We start from the raw sequence: 21,693 nt of genomic DNA, 5'->3' as shown, positions 1-21,693 counted from the left end.
CTGCTGTGGAAAATCTATAAAATTATTTCTTGAAAATCTGCTAAAACCTGCATTTGTAATAATATTTATATTTAAAATCATTAGTTAGCAATTAAATGACAACATTAAGTGTCAATGTATTCATTTTTCATCAGCTCTTGAACTTCTCGTAACAATAATTTTAGGAACTTTTAGCTTACTTAGCTCATATTATCATTTTATATCCAGGTGTTAATCCAGAGCCGGCCCAAGGCATATGCAGCTGCTTACAACAAATGAAAAAAAGTAAAAACCAATGTTAAATATCTGCAACAGAGTTGTGAGTTGCAGTTAAAATAATAGGAATTAATAAAATATATTTTTTTGCTACTGTGTGAAATATTTATTGAAAACACGTTGTCGTCACAAATGTAGTTTAATAGATTTAATACATTTTACTACCCAGCAATTGCAGAGGTGGGTACCAAAAATTGCAAGGAAGAGCAGCACGTCAACATATTTTTACTGAAGTAAATGTAAAAAGTAGCATCAAAGAAAGTACTCAAGAAAAGTACCAAGTATTTGGTAAAAAGGCTGAGTAACTGCTGTTTAATATTTTAACTTTGCATCATAAACAGAATCAAGAGAATATGTGGATGCTTTTGGAATTTTAAGGGCAAGAATGAAAATAATTTATATGATTAACGTAATTACAAAATTTCCAAATCAATTTATTTAAGTATAAAACTTATGAGAGTTTAACATAAACTGCAGATGTTGTCTGGTGAATTCTTTGTGAAAACAAGCGCATTCTTCAGCCAGTGAAGGTACTCACATTGGGCACAGTCGCGATACTTCATAATAAAATTACTGAAGTAAAAGTAAAGCGTTCAGTATGGTAAAAACAAATCCCATTAAAGTGCAATCTTTTCTAAAAAAAAAAAAAACAAAAAAAACTGCAAATGTAATTCTAACAAATTACTACCCAACTTAGGCACAATGTTTCATATCAACCTTGAATTTCTGGGTTCTCGCAGGTACGTATAAAAAGGGGCTCTTATTTTGAAATCCAACCGGATCTGAAGGGTCTTATTCCGTATTTCTTGACAAAGGTCCGGGCAGTGGGAGGCTGTCAGTCGCAGTCTCCGCTCTGCCCGCATCATTTTCAGTAATGTGACAGCGCAGCCGGAGCTGTGTCCCGGTCCGGATCCCGTCCGCGTCTCACTCTCTGACATCCGCTCAGGATGGATCAGAGGAGTGCTGAACCCGACTTCCAACCCTCTTCTACTCCAGTCACGTTGTACGGAGAATTTACCCAGACCAGTAACCGGAGAGGCAGGTGGGCTGTAAACCTGACCGAGAAGGACCTCGTCGTCCAGAGGCTCGCGTCGGCACCTGTCGGCCGGAACAAAGTGGTGCTGAGTCTAAGGGACTGCGTCGGTTGCCGGGCTTACCGGGAGGATGACAAGGCGGACACATCGGCGTACTTTGCAGCCTACTTTTACCCACCGAGGAAGCGCCGCTGGATGACTTCTGCTCCGTCGCGGCAGCGCGTGGAGCAGTGCTTTCGGCTAGCGGCGCTCCAGGACCCGCACGCGAACCTGGAGGAGGCAGAGAAGTGGGCTCGCGCCGTTCGAGAACGCTCTGCCCGGCAACAGCGCCTTAGAGACGGTGAGCAACCGTTAGAGACGAGTCGGGAACTTAAACAACTGCCTTTAGGTTAAACTTTCTCGATGACTAAAATCATCACATTGATAGCACCTAAGAGCCACGTTTCTTTTTCGTTTTTCTTTCTTTTTTTTAAAGAAAAATTTCGTTTCTTCTCCCTTTTCTATCTACACCAATAATGAGCTAAACACACAAGGTCCGGGCGGCCCAAACCTTTTTGGGGCCCTAAGCAGATTTTAATTGGTGACCCCCCCATACACCAACATGTCAAAACCAGATGCATTCCTAGGCTACAATATGTGTGTAAGATAACATTTAATTTCCCTTTGGGATCAATAAAATAATTTTGAATTTGAATTTAATTTGAATTGAACTACAATTGATAGTGTCATTTGGTGATATTATGGCTATTGATTTTAACCTTATGGGAGTAGCAAATAAGCAAAAATGCTCTGATTAATGTGCATGCTGAAATGCAGAGTGGTATTTAGGTGTGGTATATTAATTTAGCTATTTGAAAGTACCATCTGCAGGCAGACATTGATTTTACAGAAAACAAGGTAGAAAGTTTAATATGTTTTGTTTTTAAAATTTGGAAGACATGTGTAAAATGTGCACAACATGCAATCTGTCATTGCAAAATAAAATCAAATGATGCCCCCTCTTGGCCCTAAGCAGCCTCTTAACTCGCTCTGCCTTGGACCATCTTTGGCTTGCAAACTGTGGTTTTTATAGGTTATATATTTAAAAGCTGCTCTCTATAAATATCTGACATATAAACCTTTGTGTATTATATAAATACCTGAAGAGCTGTCTGAAAAGCTAATAGTAAAGACTCAAGAAACAGATGTGTGACATACTGTGAGGAGTAATTTGAGGAGTTGTAAAATTTATTTTTCACATATTAATAAATTTTTATCATTCTGTTCAGAGTGCTTCTTGAATTTGTGGGTATGCAAACTGTTGTAATTGATTAAATCACCTGATTTTTGGAAGTATGGAATGCGTAAACGTACAGATTTCTTGAAGATGAAAAATAATTTTCATGTGTTGACCTAAATGTCCACTGTTACAACTGACTAAAACTCCTGAAATGATTTTCTGTGTTTCAGTTTTTGGTGTGCTCCCTCAAAATTACTAGTTGCCCTCATCTCACAAACTTTGTAGAGACACCCCTGCCTGAGTCGATTACAGATAGTCACAAATGAACAATCACCTCCAGTGAGACAACTCATTATATGTTAAGTTTCTTATCGTACTTTGTGCAGTGAACTATTTGCTCAGTGAGAAGTCATGAAAACCTGTGTAATTGTGCTCAATGAGCCTTTTTGCCTCATCATCTCTTTACTCTGTATAAATAAACTGAAGTACTCATCCTCTTTATCTGTAAAAGACAAACATGACTGTTTTCCTACTTCAGTCGTGTGAGTCCCTGAGCCAGGACCATGTCTAATGTTTTCTTCACAAGTGGTTGATCTCCTGGCATACAGTAACACAGTGTGATTCAAGCTCAAACACAAGCAGCAGAAATAATAAAATTAGGTTAAAATCATCACTCTGTTAATATCTATTGGGAACCTAGACGGTTTTTAAGATTTGCTTATGCCTTACACTGCTTTACTATAGTTAGTAAACCAAAACCAACATTGTACAAAGCAGTTTATCATACAAGGCATCTCAGAAACATGTATTATGTTCAGGTAACAGAACCAGGTGTGACAGGTCTATTGTTTGCGCCCTATGGGCTGAACTTCCTGCAGAAAAGTGATCCTATTATGTTTCCTCCACTCTGTCCTACTCCACCACACAGACAGCACTCTCTGACTCACTTAGCTTTTCTCCCATGAACAGGTTTTTGTTTTTAGCAAAACTAAACATGCTGCTGTTCTTTGCTGTCTGTCATTGTTTACTGTGAAACATATTGTGATTTGACTGTACCAGTTACGCGCCATGGGACACAGAATGTAAGACAATAGCTGCTCCTGGCATGCCTTTCCCATCACTGCTTTAATTCAAGTGGAAGGAGGGTTTGTTTTTTTGTATTTGTTGCTACCTTTGAATTATTTATTTTGTTGAAGCCTAAAGAATTTTGTTTTTGCTCAGAAATTTAACTTGTAATAATTTCAAAGAAGCACAATAGCTGTCAGTTGAGTTTGGGGTGGGCGATAAGGACTTAAAGTTTTATCACAATATTTTGTGGTTCTATTGTAATAACAATAAGAATTATTTATTCTTTCTTTTTTAGGCAACAGTATGCCTGTGACGTCATCATAGCCCCACATATACAAACACATATACTGCTGCTCTTGAGAAACATGCTCATTTATAACACCAGTCACATGAAGAAGTGTGATTTGTATCACTAAATTGCACACAATAGCTGGATTTAATCCTATTTTCTAATTTATTTATATTTATTGATACTCTCATTGAACAAACTCTAGAGAAAATAGTAAAAAGTTGGTTTTCTTTAAAACACCATCAATTGGAATTTACTGACAACGATAAATCAAAATTTATCACGATAAATGATTAACAGTGTGATAAATGCCCACCCCTATGCCAGAGTGTAAAAATGCATTGAATGAGGAGAAAAACTTACCAGGTTATTTTTTTTTAAATAACTCCACGGTCCTTGTCAATGACTATGAATTAACATTTAAGACATCAGTAAAAAAAAAAAAAATGCATAACGAGCAGAAAAAAACATGACCAGGCAAAATTTTAAAAAGGGCTGAAAATATGGTATATCATATACTTGATATATCTGGTATATCAAGTCTGAAGACTGGCTGGTGTTGAATATGAGGTAAAAATTAGCAAACTTTTGTTTGGTGGATGAGTCAATAATTCAGTAAGCAAACAAACAATGTGTTTTTATACTGCTATTATTTATACACTTATATCGATTCATGGTATTAGTTGTGATTGCTAGGATAAATCTACACAAAAAAAGCAAAAGTGCTGAGCAGAAACATGGACTAGATGTATTTTTCTCCACAAGACTACATGACATTGTGTAAAATGTCTTTTTCAAGGTTGCTGTTGTTAATATCCAACCTCATTCATGCCGTAGGAGCCTTTGGTATCTGAGGAATGTTTTAATCGAAAGTGGACCTTTTCAATCAAGTTGTTCCACCAGCGGCCTTGGGAGCCACCGTTAATCATGCTAATCTGGGATGTCTGCATTCGAACCATTAGTCTAAATGAGGTCTGGCCTTTTTGTCAGTGACGTCTGCCGTCCTCCCAGAATTATTCAGAGAGCATCTCTGTTTTCCTCAGACAGGTAACTACACGCTGGAGCTGTAATTCAAACCCCACATCTAAGATTCAAAACTACCTGAAAGAGAGAAGCGTGTTTTCCAAAAGCTTGTTATCCACGACTAACCAACTGTGTCTTTTGATCTTTCCTGAGCTGTTTGCTCTGCTTGGATATGAAGGAGAAAAACAGAAAGGTCTCTGGTGTGTTTCACCTGCTCACAACGAGCAGATCTGCATCAACTGTTGCTAATATATCGGTTTGAGTATCAATACTATTTTGCATTATATTGATCTCTCATAAAACAGATGTTAAAGCCCTGACCCGTAAAGCCACCTGCTCTCCTTTTTTCCTTCTTTTTGCACTTTACAGAAGGATTAAAGAACATTTTTTAAAATTTTTTTCCAAAACAAACTGTTATGATGATGATGTTTATTGCTCTTTGTCTGACCCTGCTTTAATCAGTGAATGATGGCCTCCTTCGTATAGAGGAAGTGGAGAATAGTGCAGCATGTAATTAGCAGCTGGTGGTTGCCTTTGTGGTTTGTCTGCTCTGTGTTAAAGTAGTAACACAGCCGTACACGTGATGTAACTCATGCATTACCAGGTCATGTTACACGTCAGGAAGCTGATGTCTTATTCCACCTGATTTCATTCCTGCATTCTTGTTTCTGAGTGAAAGCTTAACTGCGCTGCATTTTTTAAGAGCATTGATCTGAAGGTTGCCCATAAAAAGATGAAATGCCTCTGGGATGTCATTAGCATAACTCAGGGAGTAGCAGCAGGCGTGGAGAAGTATTGATCAAAATAGCCCCATAAAGGCTTTAGCCTTCTGTGTATTTCAGTATAGCAGTAAGAATCAGTTGATTTCAGGTTAAAATGGTCATGACTGGTCAGTCGCAAAGCAACTTTATGGAGAATCTCTAATGGTAAAGAAGCACCAATCTTTATTGGCTGAAAACAATTTATGGCTTCCTTTTGAGAATAATAGTATTTTTTTCCAGAAGTATTGTAAGACATGAATAGGTCTGTCGCGTGATAAACAATAAATCAATTCATCGCATGATACATTAAAACTATCGACCTCATTTTAATTATTCCAGCCTTTCTCTCTTTCTGTTGATGACACTGAATGAAAAAAGGCTCAACTCCGCTGCTCTCCACTGACCCTCTCTTCATCATTTCCTTAGTGTAATGCCCAGCGCACACTACACCATCTTAGAGCTGTCAGCCGATTGTCGGCCCATTTTCAAAACCTGACACTTTAGCTGACAGAAATCCTAGGTATAACGGTTCAATCGGGTTCAATGTGCCGTGTGATGTCCAACATTGGGCACCAAATAATGGCTACAAGTCTAGCTAACTAATTTTAGAGCATTAATCAATGCTTTACTACAATCTACCTGCAATGCATGTGGTTCTAGTGTCAGTTCTGACTGAATGAAAATCATTATAACCTATTTATGTCATGTTAACGAAGAACAGCTGAAAAGTTACCGGGTTCATCACCTGCATAGCGATTTCGCTTCAACTCCTCCCCTCGTCATTTCTATATTCTTTGCACAAAATTTTTCATAAATATTAATGTTGTTTCCACAAATCATCTCCAATGTCTGCTGGACTTCGGGTTGCCTTGTCAGCTGTTTGGGATTCCCCTCTGTAATTTCCCCTCAGAAAGCAAGAGGCGAATCCACGCTTTCTGATTGGCTGCCTGTCACATTCAACAGGCTGCGTTAATGATCCCAGTCGGGGAAAACCCCTGATTTAGATCGGAGTGGCCATGAAGATCTACTGTAACACACCACACACTACAGGATGATTGGTTACGAAATCACAAATGACAATCTTAGAACGCTGGCCGTTCTAAGATTGTCACTTGGGGACAATCAGGGCAAAAAATCGTGTAGTGTGAACTATTGCATCAGGTAGTCGATTCCAGTCAGTTCCAGTGTTAAATGTTCTTTTGAAAATAAAGTGTATCTATCTTTGGCAGGAAATCGTATTCATTATTATGTAATTTCCATTAATTCAGTGTAAAAAGGTCTTCAAACAATATTATCGTTTATCGCAATAATTTTTTAGACAATTAATCGCTCACCAAAATTTGTTATTGTGACAGGCCTAGACATGAATGAGAAAACGTGTTTCAGATGTTAATGATGGTTTTAGTGTTGAACTTAAGAGAAAATAAGAAAAATTTAAGATTATTCCCAATAATAACACAAAAAAGGTTCAAATTTTTTTTGATGCTGCAATATTGGGTTCATGTGTCTGAGTAAGGAGAAGATTTTAACAATATTTCAGGGAAAACTAAGAGTGCAGTTATTTTGGTTTTCACAAAAATGCTTCATGGATTACAAACTGTGTTTTAAAGAATATGCAATCACTGTTAAATATTTCAATATAACTTTTGACTTTTTCTTGTTTTGTCTTATTCTAAGATGCTTGAAGTTCTGAAAAATAAAAGTAAGTTGTTTGGGTAAATGTCCTAATGTTTACCCAAACAATGTCCATATTTTGTTTTCCCTTCATCCTTTTTGATAGAATTTCCTACTTTTACATGCAGATTTCTCCCAGAAATTCCCAACAAACAAACTTGTCATAATTACCACTGTTTTCCCCATATATCTGTTCATTAAAGTATTCTTTTAACTGAAACACAACTACATTATAAAATAATGTGGTTGTTTGGAAACCACGGTAACACAGCAATTATGAGGTTATGCAGGATAAGTGGTCCAGGACGTCCTCTGGAGGACTGGTGTTGCTGCTTTTCCCATCCAAACACAGGCCTCTGGAGGACAGACAGCACTATTAATACTTTACCTCTGGCTGAGATGGAAATCACATGAAAGCAGTTTTATAATAACCTCTTTAAGGAAAATATATTACTAATTTCAGATTGGAAATATGAAGACGTACATTCTGATTTGCTTCATAGATTTATTTTCAAACAGAGAAAAAAAACAGAGGCATATGCGATACAATTTTGCAGGTAACAAAACTTTCTTATACATTTTGATGTTTTCTATTTTTTAGGCTTTTAATTTTCTCAAATACATCAAGTTTAAAGTCTAGTGATATCTGACTAGTCTAGAAATATCCTTCCACAGAATGGAAATGAATCACGGCTGAAATGGAAAATCAGCTGCGTGTTGAAGGTGTGTATGTTGATGGATGACAAAATGGAACAACATCAATCAATCAAGTTCATTTGTAAAGCACATTTCAGCACCAAGGCAGTTTAAAGTGGTTTACATCAAAGTACACACACACACACACCCACGCACACACGCACGCACGCACACACCCACACACACAATTGTCAAGTCAACAAAAAGAAACGAAAAAGAATACTCTTCACATTAGTTATTTTGTGCAATTTATCATTGAAGATTGCATATAAAACAGTGGAATTGCCCACTATGAAAATCTAAAAGAAACAAAACTGCAGTAAAGCTTGCTTTAGGAAAGGCAGCGATAGATAGAAAGTGGAGAGAAATTTCCAACTTGTAGAGTTAATGCTTCCTTCAGATCATGGCAGCGAGCTCTTGAGTTTTTTAAGCTGATTGCGCATGAACTTCGGGTGTGTGTGTGTGTGTGTGTGTTTGGTGGTGATAAGTGGGAGTTATCTTGTATCCACACCAAAAATAAATTGCTCATCCTGACATCATGTTTTTAAACACACCCATTTCAAGAACCGTCCAATTACCAATAATCACACTCTCTGATTCTCAGAAACAAAATGCACAGCTCAGTCCTGCTGGGCTCAGGCCCGGTTGTTTGTGTTATTGAAGGGAAAAAACCAGCTGATTCCAGTGGCTCTATCAGTGTTTTCTATATGGTATTAAAAGCATGTGTTTGTGCACCCAGGCTGCACCAACAGCAGCTGATGTTTCCTTGAATTATCAGCAGTTCCTGAAACATTTGAAAGCTGAATGGGTATGATAGCACTTTGCACTAATCTGATGAATAAATAACTTTAAAACAGACTAAACCAATAAGTATCTTTGTATTTGAGCTAATATGTCTATTTATTCAATAATTAAGAAGCAGACAAACCTTTTGAATTGGAAGTGTTGCTTATTTTGTCTGTTGCAATGTGATCAGTTGCAGTTAATTATTTACAAATGCAGCAATTAATCAAGTCCCATAACTAATTATAAAGCAGTGAGGAAGTTCAAATGAGTCAGAGGTTGTCGGCGTTTACAGTGGACCTCAGATGATTCACAGTTTAGTAGTGAAGTGAAACTCAGTGTTACACAATAAAGCGCAGACATCTCAGTTTTGTTCTGGATAACTTTTTGCTCATCATCCATCCCGTTAATTGGCATATTTCCTAACAAGTGTAAGTGAATCATCTATGGACGTAAAATAAAAACCAGAGACTTACATACAGCAAGTCAGACACTTTTTACAATTAAATTAGACCAAACTTCTCTTGTTTTAGGTCCGTTAGAATTACCTAATTTTTTTTCTGCTTGCTAAATACAATAGTAGTTTGGTGACATTGGCTCAAAGGTTTCAGATAGTTATGATTTGTCTCAGAACAGTGGCAGCTCATATATTTTTCTGTCTAGTTATGTCTAAACTTGTTGAGCAGTGTGTTTGGTACAAGTGGAAATTAGATCCTGGTTAGGCAAAAGCCGAAGTAACACAAATAAAATTGAGCTGTCGACCACAAACACAGCCTGAGGAAATATTTGAAATCCAATAAAGAGCTGACACAGGATTTGAACAATGTGTCATTGTTCACTTGGTCCAGAAAGCAAATTAGCTAACCACTCTGTCAATCACCAGATATGACAATTTATACCTGCAATTCTTTTTTATATTTTGTATTTAATATTTATTTAGTTTTTCTTTATAACTAGATGTTAGTAACACCTAAATTGAATGTTTTTTTTTTCTCTTAATTGGTTTGTTGTGGTTAGAAACATTAGTTTATTTGGAACATTTTTATTTTTGGATAATTTATAGATCTGATCACAAAGTTTCCCTGAAAATGAAGTACTAAAAAGGTTTTCTGAATATGTTTTGACTAAAATTAATCCTTTTAGCATTTATGTTTTCCTTCAGAAAAATGAAAAACGGAAAGAAGCTATTCTGGAAATTACAAAAAATGCAGAAAATGTCCTAAGAAAACTAAAAAGATGTGAAAAAATAATTTAAACAACTAAAGAATAAAAATGTTAATTTACCATTTTAACAACCTTTTTGTATGATTTAAAATAACAATATAATATTAAATTAGCATGTTCGTAAGTTCGTGTCTTCTGTTTTTCATCTTTCTGCGGTTCAACACTTAAAGTACACACTATGAACATAAATCCAACATGTTACACTCAGCTTTTATGTCCAATCTATTTTCCAATCCTTCCTTTGTCTCTCAAAGCACACATCTTTGTTCATAAGTAAACTCTGGCTCTTACAGAAACAATGTGTATCATTTTTAAACTCACGTCTCGTAAGTTCTCTTTATTCCTTAATATAGATCTACAGATGCCAAACCACAGCGTCCTCCTCCTTCCACACCCTTTGTGGTTCCAACTCAGCAGAAATCTGCTTGAGGAGCTTTCCCTTCCTGATGTAAACAGAGCACAAAATACAGGCTTTCTATATCCTATTCTAAAATTATTAAAATATTCATGCTTGCAGTGACTGCTTGCATTTCTCAGTGATACTATATATGCTTGAGTATATTTATAGCAAGAGGACTTTGTTTTGCTTCAGTAATTATTTAGGTATAAACGAGTATAAAGACTGATAAGGGTAAGAGTGTTTGGTAATACATGATAATCCACTAATCCCTTAAATGTGGAAACTGGATTCTGTCCCATCTGGAGTGTATCTGAGCTTAGCTTAGCTTTCACAGCTGGGCATGGGGCAGAAACTTTACCGACATTATCTACGATGTTTAACTATTTAACACACTGCCTCCGTGGCAGAAGTGATGCTTCAGCATTTGGTTGTTAATGAAGACGAGGCATCCTGTTGATGCATTAGTTTGAGCTACAAACTGGCAGCTGTAGCTTGCTGGTTTTGAATCTAGCAGTAGTGAGAGCAGAAAGCTTTCTGAGGCGTGTTCAGTGTTTTCTGCTTCTAAAAATCAGCCATTTGTTAATGGGTTACACTGTGTGTCTTCAACAAGCAGCCTCAGTGTGTTGCCCCTTATAAAAAGTTTTTATTGGATCTTATTTGACTACCAGTGATAATCTATGCCATGTCTCCAGTGGCTTATGGTTCTTCCACAGCTCATTTATCAGGTGGATTCTGTCAAGGCTGTCAAATTCTTGCCTTAAATCTTCACTTTCTGACAGGCCTGATGTTACGATCAAATCATCCTAAACACCTACATATGGAGCAAAATGCATCCCTGCTCCATTTTTTCTCTCCTTACATCTGCTACGAAGCTAAACCTCGACAGAGTGTGACAGCTCCATCTAAATTGCTAAATTGTTCTGGCAAGATTGGAGCAAGGTGACCCCAGCTCAGCAGGTTGACGTCTTGGCAAGTTTTAAAATGACTTTTATCAGGTTTTGATCATCATTTTCGGACACACACTTCAGTTTGCCTCACTGTTGGTAAAGATAGAGACGTGAGTAGAGCTGACAGATGTGTTTATCATATGTACTTACTGGGAACCAGATGTCTAGATACACCGAATGAAAAGACAGATGCACAATTTTTTCTCAATTTCTGAATTTAACCCAAAACTTCTCCTGTTTTAGTTTAGTTAGAAATACCAAAATTATCTGTATTTACTAAATGCCAGAAAATCTAGTGAGAAAATTTTTAGAGAACTTTTCGCAACTTTCTTCAAATTCAAAAGTTCGCATTTGATCAGTATGATGAAAGATTTCAACGATATCCATCCATATATCTCTGAAAAGCACAAGCACTAGAAAGACAGCAAGTGGTTTCTGGGTGGTAAGTCAACAACAAAACACCTGTCTTTTCCAGCAGCCATTGTCAGCACATACAGTGATAAACTGTATTCTGCTTGAATTCTGCTTGGGTTGCTAGGTAACAGGGCTGGGCTAGGCTACGGTTGCAAGGTGATGACACAGTGCCCATGGAATCTGATTCAACGATTGGGAGGTTTTTGAAATGGCTCATTTTCCAGACACCAAAAAATATGAACTTATTGATAAAAAAACAGATGGGTGGGTTTTTTAAGTGCTTGTGTTGTTTTTAAAAGCAGTTGAGATACAAAGGGAAGTATAAAAAAATTGCCATAATAAATCCCTTTTAATAACTCTATCAAAGTTTTTTTGTTTCTTGTAATTCTACATTTTCCTGCTAGTAATACTGTGTTTCTATTCTGCTTATATTATGACCATATTCCAATATTATGGTAGCTTTCTTCTGAGAATAGAAACAAAGAAATCTCTTAGTTCTTAGTAATCCGTCATAAAAAAAAGTATCCTTACGTTGGATATATATATTAAAAAAAGGAGGAGGACTTGACATTTCCTAACAGAGACTTTCCCCTCACAGAATGGCGCTTTCCCACAAAACCTAAAAAGTCATGTATTCTCAGCACCCAGAAACCTGGTACGGGGTTCCCTTTCATTTAGGTTGTTATTTTCTGTTGCATGTACTTCAGCGGTGACTTTCCGTCAAGATCTGGGACAGTTCCCATGCCGTCGCCTGGAAGGCAGCAGATTGTAATCACAGATCAAGTAAACATTCTTGAGATGCTGCTTTCCTGCTGTTTTTTGTCATTTTATGTTTTTCTGCTATAGTTTGTAAGGACAGCAATTCACTTCTTCTGAATCTGTTAGCCTCTTCATCCAAGACACGCAATGACTCTTATTTTGAAGGCGTTTTTAAAAACTTTTTTTGAAGTTTTTAACCACAAAATTAGTAGATATACATCAGTTGACATTACCATCCACACCCAGCCCTAACAAAACACACCACACCATTATCTGCTGTCATGACAGCCTGCCCACCAAAATATAACTTTTACTTGGTTTATAAGGCTGTATTGGGTAGAGGTTTTAAATAAGTTTCCGGTCCAATCCTTAATTAGAAATATGTTTTGCCCTGCCCGGCTCCCATGATGCCAGTGCAGCACAGATGTTGAAGGAGGAAAACCCCGAGTTTGGAAACGAGCTGACTGGAATGTTCTGCAAAGGGAAGGGCTGGCACACAGGAAGTGACAAGACAGTTTAGTCAAACAGGGCTGTTGTGTACATGATTACACACACACCACTCCACACAAAGGTCAGGGCGTTCTCCACCAGCTGCCATGCCAGCTGATTCACGAGGGCATCTCTGTGCGTTTCCCAGAGGAGTCCAGTCAGGATTTTTAAAGGGGATATATTATGAAAAATGCAAATTTTTTGTACTTTCATTTGGGTTTCTGCTGCTTTTTAAAAAAGACAAAGCGCTTATTAAAACCACCCACCTGGTTTTTAGTGATGATTTATTGTTTTCTGATGTAAGGAAAATGAACCGTTTCAAAAACCTTCTGAATGTAACGTCACAAATTAGCAGGCCCTGCCCATTACCTAGCAATGCCAGGGAAGCTCAGCCTGTTACCTAGCAACCACAGCAAAGCCCAGCCTGTCACCTAGCAACACAGTTGAAACTCCAGCATGTTTTTACTCACATGTTAAGTAAAAAAATCTCAGTGGGACTAGTATTTCTTTATTAATATTAAGAAATTATTCACTTAAAACAAGCTCTTATATTATAGTTAGTTTTGACTTATTTCAATTGTACTAAGATAATTGTACTAGAAACTACAAAACACAGAAAAACAAATTTATTCTTGCAAAACAATTTAACTTTGTAATTTGACACCTTGAAATCATAAAAATACCAATGGGAACATGCAGTTATGAGAAAGGTTTGATTGTTCTAATGCCAGTAAAAATATTTATACTGACTATCGAGGGTTATTTAATACTCGCCTTATTTAATATATACAGATTTGTGTATTTGTCAAATTACAGGATTATCCTGTGAGAGATTACCTCCTCATTTTCTCATTTTTTGTCTGAAACCTTCCAATATTTCCGATCTTGATGAGAAAACTCAGGGAGAGTTGGGCATATTTTGAAGATGGAAAAGAACCATTACCTTTATCCTATTTTTAAAAAAGTATTTAGTTTGACTGATCAAACTAATTATGGTTTTACATTTTTTACTAGTTAACATAAATTCAGATTCATACTGCAGTTGCAGTTGTGCAGTTTTTAATGCAATTTTTAAATATCCAAACTTTTTCTATGTTTGCAGATGGAAATGCCCTGACATGAAAACAATGTAAAAAATGTTTTATGTATTTTTTAGATGAGATATTTTGATGAAACCTTATCTGTCCTCTCCTAAATGCAACATATAACCTGCAGAGGTCGATACATTAGACTGCATTTCTTCTACATGAATCCTGTAAATAGTTTCCTTATCCACTATAAGAAATGCAAACATGATTGTGTCTTAGTGTTGACTCATTTTTGTTTCACCTGTTTCTCTGCATTCCTGAGCTGCAACCTGCAGCACAGTGGATTCATGGAAACGGGTTTGTAAGTGGAGCTGCTGTGCCTCCACTGTGTCTCACTTATCAGCTGTCAGACTTCTTATGACGGCTTTTCAGCAGAGTGCAGAACAAAGAAAGATCTCTGTCCGTGAGGAATACCACTGCAAGTTTTTGTTTCGCTCACTGACATAACACTTACTGCATGATTGAGTCGGGTGCGTGTGCGTGTGCGTGCGTGTACATTTTTCTCCTTATCTCTGAATGCACTACAATACAGTTTCAAAAGATTGCAGAAAAATACAGTATTAAAGGAGTGAAAGACGAGTCTCAGTTTTATAAAAGGTTGATTTTTGGATTCTTATCGGATTTCACTTGGACTTTTCAACAACCTTCGCTGCACCATCACATTATTTTTTCATTTGTTTTCATGTTTCATAACTTTCATACACTTTATGCGTTTTAATTTATTTTATTTTCAATTCAATTCAGTACATTTATATTATATATTTATATTCACAACAAATGTCATTTCAAAGCAATTTGCCAAAAGTTCAGTCAATCATACGTACATTTGAATTATAATCACATCAATTCTCACATTAAATCACGTAAAACTTTGGTCAATTGCAGTTAAATCTGTTTTTGTAATGTCAGAAAATCTTCCTTAGAAGTTGTTTAGGATTTAGGTTGGTCATGCAGCACACATAGCTCTGGAAATAATTAAGAGACCACTTAAAATAGCCAGTTTCTCCTATATTACTCTTTATAGGTTTATGTTTGTGTAAAATTAACAGTTTTATTCTATGAACTACTGACAACATGTCTCTGAAATTCCAAGCAAAAATTTAGTATTTATTAGCAGAAAATGAGAAATGGGCAAAATAACAAAAAAGATGCAGTGCTTTCAGACCTCAAATAATGCAAAGAAACAAGTTGATATTCATTTAGAAACAACAATACTAATGTTTTAACTCAGGAAAAGTTCAGAAATCAATATTTGGTGCAACAACCAGGAGGTTTTCAATGCGGTTCAGTTTAGTGGGCTCTTCATTTTCTCCAGAGCTGTATATGGATGGATCATTGGTTTTACACTCAGTTGCATCAGTAAAAGAATAAAACACCTGTTTGCGACATGAAGTGATAATGTAATCAACTGGTGCAGAGGAAATGCATCAACACCAGATTATTAGTGAGCCAACAGTTCCCATTATCACCATGATGTGCTGAGTAGTCAGAGCTGCAGTCTGTTCAGTGAAGCTTACAGCACAGAATAAGTGTTTCTGTTGCAGAGGACATCAATTACTGCTTCTTCTGGTTCCTCTGGGTGCAGACTGTACATTCAGGCTGTACTGCAGTGGTTCGTTCTTGGTGTAAAATTTGTTAAATGAGTCCTTTAGCAACTTCAGCAGCTGCGATAAGAGCCCAGATAAAGTGCAGTAGGGTGTCCAGCAGTCCTTTGTGTCTCTTTGCTGTGGAGGAACATTAAGTGGATTGTTGCCTCACATTTCATAGCTTTTTCCTGTCTCATGCAGTATTACCTCACATGAAAATGGGATCAGATTTTTCTAAACTATATGAGAAATTGCAAAAATAAAATGCGGGTGTATGTATGGTTACTTTGATGTGTAAATTTCCATTAATTTATTAGATTTTAACTCGGAAAAATTTTAAACGCACTTATTTTTTTTTATCATACCCCCCCCCCCCAAAAAAAAAAGGTATTCAATCTTTATCAGTTTCAGAGTTGCTTTGAGCCATAATAAATGAAATATTAATCAATATTTTTATGTGTAGTAATGGTATTTGACAAAATGTAATGTTTCAGTCATTGATTGTGTGTATCTATGACTTTGTATTTTTGTGTTTTTTTGAATTGCCTCATTGCTGAAATGTGCTATACAAATAAACGTGATTGACTGATCAAATATATGTATCTATCTATTGATACTGGGGTTGCAAGTAACGATTATTTGTGTAATCGATAATTCAGTCAATCGTTTTGGCAATTAATCTATGAAACAATTAATTGCCATTCTGCAGACTTTAAGGAAATACATTAACAGAAGCAAATAAAACAATAATTCAGTAAAATATAAATATATAAATATAAAATATAAACACTTTATTGCCCTTTGGTTATTGCTTGGAGATTTGTTTTAAAGAATGTGAACCAGGTGAAGCTAATACTTTGCCACTCGAGGAGTTCTGAGTAGAACTGTGTTGAAAAAGGATGTTTTTCATCTTAAATGTTAAATATATATACTATTTGCACAGTCTGGCCTTAATTACTGCTCTGAGTGGGTTGTTCTTTCAGTAATTGGCTTTTTTTGTTTGTATCCTTCAGTTAATGATTAAAAGGTTACTAAATTAGTTGACATGATTAAAGTCTTTATTCTGGTGCTTTGGTCTCAACTTGCCCATTTTTTTGAAGGTTAATTTTGTTTACAGAGTTTATAATTCATTTTATTTGTTGTTTTTGATTTATTTTTGGATTTTTAAAATGTCTTCCAGCTCCAGTGTTAAATGTTCATCATAATTTATAGTTTATTGATGTGTGAGAATGTGTTCCTGCATTATTATGCCATTATTACCATTATATTACTTGAAAATGATCTCAAAACAACAATATTATTGTTAAGGCAATAACTTCTGGAACAATTTATTGTCCAGCAAAATTTGTTATCATGAGAGGTATATGTGTTTATACATATAAATATATATATATATTGTGCACTATATATATATATATATATGTATATATATATATATATATATATATATATATATATATATTTGGTATCACAATACATGGTACCACAACTATGATCAGCATCATGGTTGTGATGCTGATCCTGTTATGTATGTTGAACCTGAAGGAGAACCCCTTGGCTGTGATTTATTATATTTTCTTTCTCTCTCTTGTCCAGGTGTGTTGCTGAATTCGTTGCCCCATCCTTGCCGGATCCTGCTGTTCGTGAACCCGCAGAGCGGGAAAGGACAAGCCCTCACATTGTATAACGGCCACATCCAGCGGATGCTCAATGAGGCGGGAGTCATACATAAACTCATTATCACTGGTGAGTCGAGTTGCTGGCTCAGGTTTCGTAATCCAGCTTCCACACCACGCTACAGCCTTTACCAATGCTATCATTTTGTTTTGATTTTTTTATCTGAAAAAGCCAGAGACATTCACAGCTTCAAGGAATGTGAAATGCAGGAGAAAATATTTCTTAGCCAGACTTGATTCTCTGTGAATCCTGGGGTTATTGTCAGCAGAGATCTGCTTCAACCCAATGCAACGATAAACAGAACAAAGCAGCAGTACACTAAGTGGAGTTTTGCCTCGTTGTGGGGAAGTTATATGTTTTTTCCTCCCCCTGTTTTTATTTTATAACAGCTGTAAAGGAGGTTGGGGGTGACAGAATGAGGTCACAATGCACTCACATAGTCATAGAAATACTAAGAAGCAGCCTTCGTTACCATAACAGGTTTATTTCGCAGTTCATACATGCTAACGAATATGTGAGATACTGAATGATAGAAATACTCAGGGCAGAAGGGATGCAGCTAACATTTGGTTTAATAATCAATTATTTTAATGGTTATTCTGATGGCTGATCATCATAATAAAAAATGGCATTTTCTGTAGATTTTTAATTTAATCATTTAAACCTTTTTTTTCTACAATATTGGAAATAAAAGATTCAAATAAATAATTCAATTCCTTTGTTTAAATAAGAAAATGTTACAGTACGTTTGATTATTTGCATCTACAATACAGTGTTGGGCTGATCTCTTGATTCATTTTGGATTAACTGATTAATAGGCGATCAATAGGAGATTTTCTTATTTTTACAGAATTTGAATGATGTGAAGCCAAAAATATGAGGTAGAATATATTTACAGATATAGATGTTTTATTAATATGTTTATGCTCTCAATGTGTTTTTCTTTTAGAAAATTACTAAGTCAGTTGACAATCAGTTCAATAATCACTTCATCATCATTAATCCGATTAATCGCTTAAGCCCCAGCTTACATGACAACATGATTCATAATACTGGATTCACAGGACAAGACAAGACTTGAACAAAATATTAAGAAAGCTTTTAAAATAAACGCTTTATAAATTATTCAAGAATCTCTGTTCAGCGTCGAGTTATACAGATCAGGTCTGATCACGTTCTGTGTTTTAGTTTATGAACTAGTCGATGAAAGTCTGTAAAAATTGTTAAAAAAAATAGAGCTCAGCAGAAGCTATTTTAGCATCGTTAATGGATAACAGCTAGCTTGTTGTGACAACAACTACAAATCTCATGCTCTATTGTCCATTCCCATGTGTTGCCAGCTCATTTTCCACAACCAGTCAATCAAGTTCTTCAACAGGTTAATGCCTTGAATTCATCATCTTAAACAGAATGAAAACACGATTTAGGAGTTAAGGTCAGTTGTACAGTTTGAATCAAAGCTTGAGAAAATGAGATTTTTCATTAGTTCAGGTTTCAGAAGTGCTAAATGGTTCGTTCACAAAACAAATGATAATTAAAATATAAAACCAGCGACTGAAAATCTCCAGTGATGTTTCAGCGTTCGTCTCTCTGTATCTGTGTTGCACTCATCTAGATTTAATCCTCTTCCTGTGTTCATGAATTCGCCATCGTTACGCTGATCAGCAGCCGCCAACCCATATGCAAAGCTGTTACATAATAATTATGTTTACACACTGTTAGATACACATAGTGTACAGAAACACACAAACACCAACACTGAATCCCTTCTACACACAAAATGTTTTTTATTAGTGGTGGGATTTGAGTAAGATTTTTAATCAAGTTAATTGCGGTATCCATAATTAATTATTTGCATTTTAAATGAAACAACATATCAGCAAATTAAGCAACATTGTCAATTCAGGGACCCTTTTTGCTGCTAATTTATTGAATAAATAGACATATGAGCTCAACAACAAAGAAATTTATTGTTTTTAATTTGTTATTTATGTTATTCACCCATCAGACTGGTGCAAATTGTTATTAAACCAATTCAGCTTTCAAATGTTTTAGGAGCCATTGATCATTTATGTAACATTTTTAGAAAAAATATTTCTTTAGAAATGCAGACTGTGGATTCTGACAGGAGCGTTGAGGATGTCGGTGCTGCTGCAACGTGTTTAGCATTGAAATGCCACTTTTAGACTTTCCTAGCTTCACAGATAGACTAACGTCTTTTTGCACAACTTGCACACAATTCTCTTTTCCAACATCCCATCAAATCGTTTTTTGAAGCAACAAATAACCCCAAGTGGAACGAGAGAACCAGCTTTGTGTGTTGTTTGTGCGCCAGATGGACGGGTGTACCAGAAACACAACACAAAGGTTCCAGCTCAGGACTTTTGGATGAAAAATACAAAAAAAATAATAATTGCATTAAAAAATGTACGCGTTAAAATCTATGTAATTATTTAACTCGTTAAAGTCCCCGCTGTAGTTTTTATGTAATCTTTAATAGCACAATGAAATATCACATAGTGACTGATCTGAAAAATTCAGATAAGTCCCCAACTCTCATAACTCATGTGCAGATTGGCTGTAATTGATTTTCCTCTGGTTTCTGTGTTTTTTAGTACAGGAGAAGATGATGACCAGTGGATTCAACAGAATCACTGGAGCTAGTTTTAAGTGTATATAAAGAAAAAAGTAATAATTGAGGTTCTTTTTGACCTGTTAATCATAAAGAAGGCATAGTTTCTTCCTTAAGTTAACATCTGAGTCAGTATGACCTGTAGCAGGGACAATTTGATCCTGCAGTAATTGTCAATCTTCTAAACTAAATCCTTTTTACTTAATCTCTCCCAAGTCACTCTGACTAATGGCTCGCTGCAACAGAATTAACTCTCCTCTCTGAGAACCAGAACAAATCTCTCTTCAACTGAATTACACGTAAAGGCTTTCTCAACGAACAAATCCCTTTACACTTGCTTTTTGAAATGCCTTTATTTATTTCTGCGACATCACTTTTTCAGATATAAACAGTATTTGCAGAACCAATATTTAATACAGAACTAATATGAAGATAAATTGAACAAATCTGGATTTAGGTTAAACTGCTACTAAAGGTAAAAAAAGAGGCAAAACTCAAAACTATTAATACTAGAAGGATTTTTAAGATCTAGCCAAGTTTCTCTCCTTGAATTAATAATGCTATTCCCTTACTGAACATAGAGTATCGTGACATTTTATGAAAACCTTGTGTAAAAAAACCCCCAAACTATTAAGTTAAAAAAACTTAATATTTATAAAAAAATAACTGCTTCCACTGACAGCTAATTTAACTTACGACTAAATATTTTTTCCATATTGTAAGTGAATAGTACTTTTTTTGTCAATATTAAAGAAATATTTACTAAAAGAAAGCTCCTATTTCTTACTGAAAAGTTACTTGTAAGATGCTTTTTTTGTTATTTGCACAAAATACTAAATAATAAAACCTATCATTACATCTTAATAGCAGAAGTAAGTTGAAATGTCTTAGATTTACAAAAATATTCTCATCACTCATTTATATCAGTTAAACTCAGAAATAAATTTTAAGTGCAGCACAAATTTTACTGTGTTTTGATTAATGATAAATAATTGTTAAATGACAACCAGAATACAATAATACAGTAATAAAACTGAGAAACTTGACCTGAATTGGATCCTCTTCAAGTCAATTTTACCATCTAAAGTTAGTCTCAGTGCAGATGAGTACAATCAACACATTTTTAAAAAGTCAGAAGTAATGAAAATACGAGTCTGAAATACTTATTGTAATTCAGTTTACTGAATGAAATGTTACTAGTAACTTAAAATAGAAATGTTTTGAGTAAATGTGCTTAAACTGAATTGTTTAGGTTACTAAACTTAAACTGTTTAAAGCAAAATGTTAGAGTACAATTAACTTATCAGGTTTTACATTCACTGTAAAACATTTGAAGGTGGTTAAACCTGAAAATGAAAGTCCACCTGCTTCCTTAAAAATGTAATTTAAGTCGACAAGAAAATTGTTTTGGTTTTAACTCAGAAACTAAAGTTCATGAAGTTGATTTAACAACAAGAGACAAATTGTCTAAATGTTGTTTCTTAACTTTATTAATCTTGAAATGTGAGTTTTAACTTAATGCTGCAATTTAAATCAGATAATTATTTCACAATATGTAAGAAAAAACTGCCCTCACCTGGTTAAAGAGCCACATTTCTCTATTGTTTTACTCACAATATCAAGTTAAAATAACAACTTATTTTACTTTAGAATAATTTAACTTCTTGTTTCAAAT

General features: G+C 35.5%; 1 protein-coding gene across 1 annotated transcript in view; it reads left to right on the top strand.

Annotated features, from left to right (window-relative positions):
- The first annotated feature begins 391 nt into the window (after window positions 1-391).
- Window positions 392-21,693, top strand: part of LOC122830248 (sphingosine kinase 1-like) — a 41,884-nt gene continuing 20,582 nt past the window's right edge. Inside the window, exons 1-2 of the mRNA XM_044115462.1 lie at window positions 392-1,629; window positions 17,306-17,455. Coding sequence (XP_043971397.1) covers window positions 1,203-1,629; window positions 17,306-17,455 — 577 coding nt within the window. The 5' untranslated portion in view covers window positions 392-1,202. The remainder of the gene's footprint in view (window positions 1,630-17,305; window positions 17,456-21,693) is intronic.

This window comes from Gambusia affinis, linkage group LG04 (assembly GCF_019740435.1).
Source record: "Gambusia affinis linkage group LG04, SWU_Gaff_1.0, whole genome shotgun sequence".
In the NCBI taxonomy this organism is placed as follows: domain Eukaryota; kingdom Metazoa; phylum Chordata; class Actinopteri; order Cyprinodontiformes; family Poeciliidae; genus Gambusia; species Gambusia affinis.
Note: the sequence above shows the minus strand (reverse complement) of the source record. Positions and strands in the feature narration are given on the sequence as shown.